Source organism: Phytophthora infestans, genomic scaffold, assembly GCF_000142945.1.
Source record: "Phytophthora infestans T30-4 supercont1.62 genomic scaffold, whole genome shotgun sequence".
NCBI lineage: Eukaryota > Oomycota > Peronosporomycetes > Peronosporales > Peronosporaceae > Phytophthora > Phytophthora infestans.
Window position 1 is genome coordinate 14597 of NW_003303697.1, and position 1964 is coordinate 16560.

A 1964-nucleotide genomic window follows, 5' to 3' on the forward strand; every position below is an offset into this window, starting at 1 on the left:
GTGTAGACTTTGCCGAGTGCACCGCCATTTCAGAGGGGGTTTTCACGACTTTGTCAGTGTGACTTTTATCACAAGACACACTGTCAGAGTGGCTTTCGCCATCGGACACACGCTCAGAGTGGCGTTGTATACGCTCAGAGTGACTTTGTACACCGACCACACTGTCAGGGTGACTCTTATCTCCACTTGATGAGTTCAAAACCAGAGTTATCTGTGGGGCCACGCCATCTTTCACAATATCTTCGAACTTCTTTAGTGCCTCCAGCATGTCCTCGTAAACTGGAGTCCCATTGCGGCTCATAAGATCGGCTATTCGACAACCAACATCGTAAGCCGTACGAAACTTATTCGTTCCGTTAAGCACACGATGGTGATATCCGTTTAGCGACGATTCACGAACTCGGAACGAGCGACATGCTGCTTCACCCCATGAAACTTCACGTTCCTCCACAGGTAAATTTGATCGGGACGTCAAGCACCACCGGGGGTTAATGTGTCTTAACGGGATCGGACTCTTGCTCGAAAGTAGGCGCCAGTAAATCACGTGCCGACATGGCAGTAGTTCACTCCTCGCAAACGTACACGAACAGCGGTAGTTCTGCAAAATATGAAGATAATAGACACGTGAGGTTTTGTCATGAAAGTATAGATAAATATTGGACGCACCCTAGTATCAACGTGGTATAAGCGCTCGAATCCTCCGACGACGTCAGCTCAAACACATACTTCTGTAGCTCACGGATTGTGTAACGCGTCTTCCTGTCGTTCGCCACACGATACTGCTTTCCAACAAGTTGATAGGCGTGTTGACTGACCTCTTTCGCTAGCTTCTGGAGCTCTGCATCGGACCCCCGTAGCGCATGTAGCCGACGTCGGTGATCTTTTTAACATACTCGAGTTCAGCTATTGATTGCAAGAAAAGCAGATTGTCCACACACTCGTCTAGCATCATTGTCGGTTTCAAACAGCTTTTAAATGACCCCACGCAGCTTCTAGACTCCCCTACCAGAGGGACTCATCACCTCTAAGACCGCTCGAAGGCCGTTCAAGGTCACCAGCAAGCTCACGTAGAGTGATGTTCTCGCCTCCCCCCGCCCTCAGTGCAATTCCCCCCCCTACCCCAGCCCCGCCGAAGTTACCACGAGCTGTAGCTTCATCTCGACCCCCCGCACTTCAACGCCTGTTCGATCTCCCCTTACTCTCCGTTCCCCGCGTACTCTCCGAACGTCAGCGCGCTCACCCCGTACACCAGGGTCGTCACAACGACCACGAGCGTCTCCTATGAAGACAGGACGACCGCGGGACGACATCAGGAAACACTACCCTATCGAGCGTGAGAATGGGAAGAAACACGGGCGGTGTAACTATTGCGGCGTTCTGAAGAAGAACGGTAAGCCGAGTGGCAACTTGTCGGACCACCTGGTGAAGGCCAAAAAGTGTTTTAATGTCCCGAGAGATGTGCAGATCTCTCTACGACCAACACCACCTTCTGTACCAGCGGTGACGCCGTCACAACCGACTGCAGAGTCGGCGAAAAGGGAGATTGATCAAGACACGTTCGAAATGGCACTTGCACGGGTGTTTTTTGTGTGTGCTATACCATTTATGCTACTTAAGGCTCTGGTATTTCGCGACTTTATTGCTTTGGTAGCACCGTCAGTGAAGCTACCTTCGCGTCACAAGTTGAGTATGGTGCTGTTGAAACAAGTACGAGATGAAATTCGCTCGAAAGTTATTGACCTGATCAACGCACATACCTACGTGTCACTCGTTACGGATGGTTGGACGGATACGAACGGCTCCAGCATTATAAATTTAATGGTGGTTGCCCCACGGATGCCTTCCATGTTCTGGTCGTCATGGTCCACGAGATCAAAACAGCACACGGCCAGGTACTTTGCTGACGAAATCGACAAAGTTATTGCTGATATCGAGCAGGAGACGACGGCTCAAGTGGTTGGCGT

The 1964-nt window shown here is 50.8% G+C and overlaps 1 protein-coding gene across 1 annotated transcript in view; it reads left to right on the top strand.

The window, feature by feature from the left end:
- Positions 1 to 1281: 1281 nt before the first annotated feature.
- The window catches only part of PITG_18409 (uncharacterized protein), a gene marked incomplete at both ends in the record, with an annotated part of 2100 nt that continues 1417 nt past the window's right edge, over positions 1282 to 1964 (top strand). The window contains one exon of the mRNA XM_002896298.1: positions 1282 to 1892. Within this exon, the coding sequence (XP_002896344.1) occupies positions 1282 to 1892 (611 nt within the window). The remainder of the gene's footprint in view (positions 1893 to 1964) is intronic.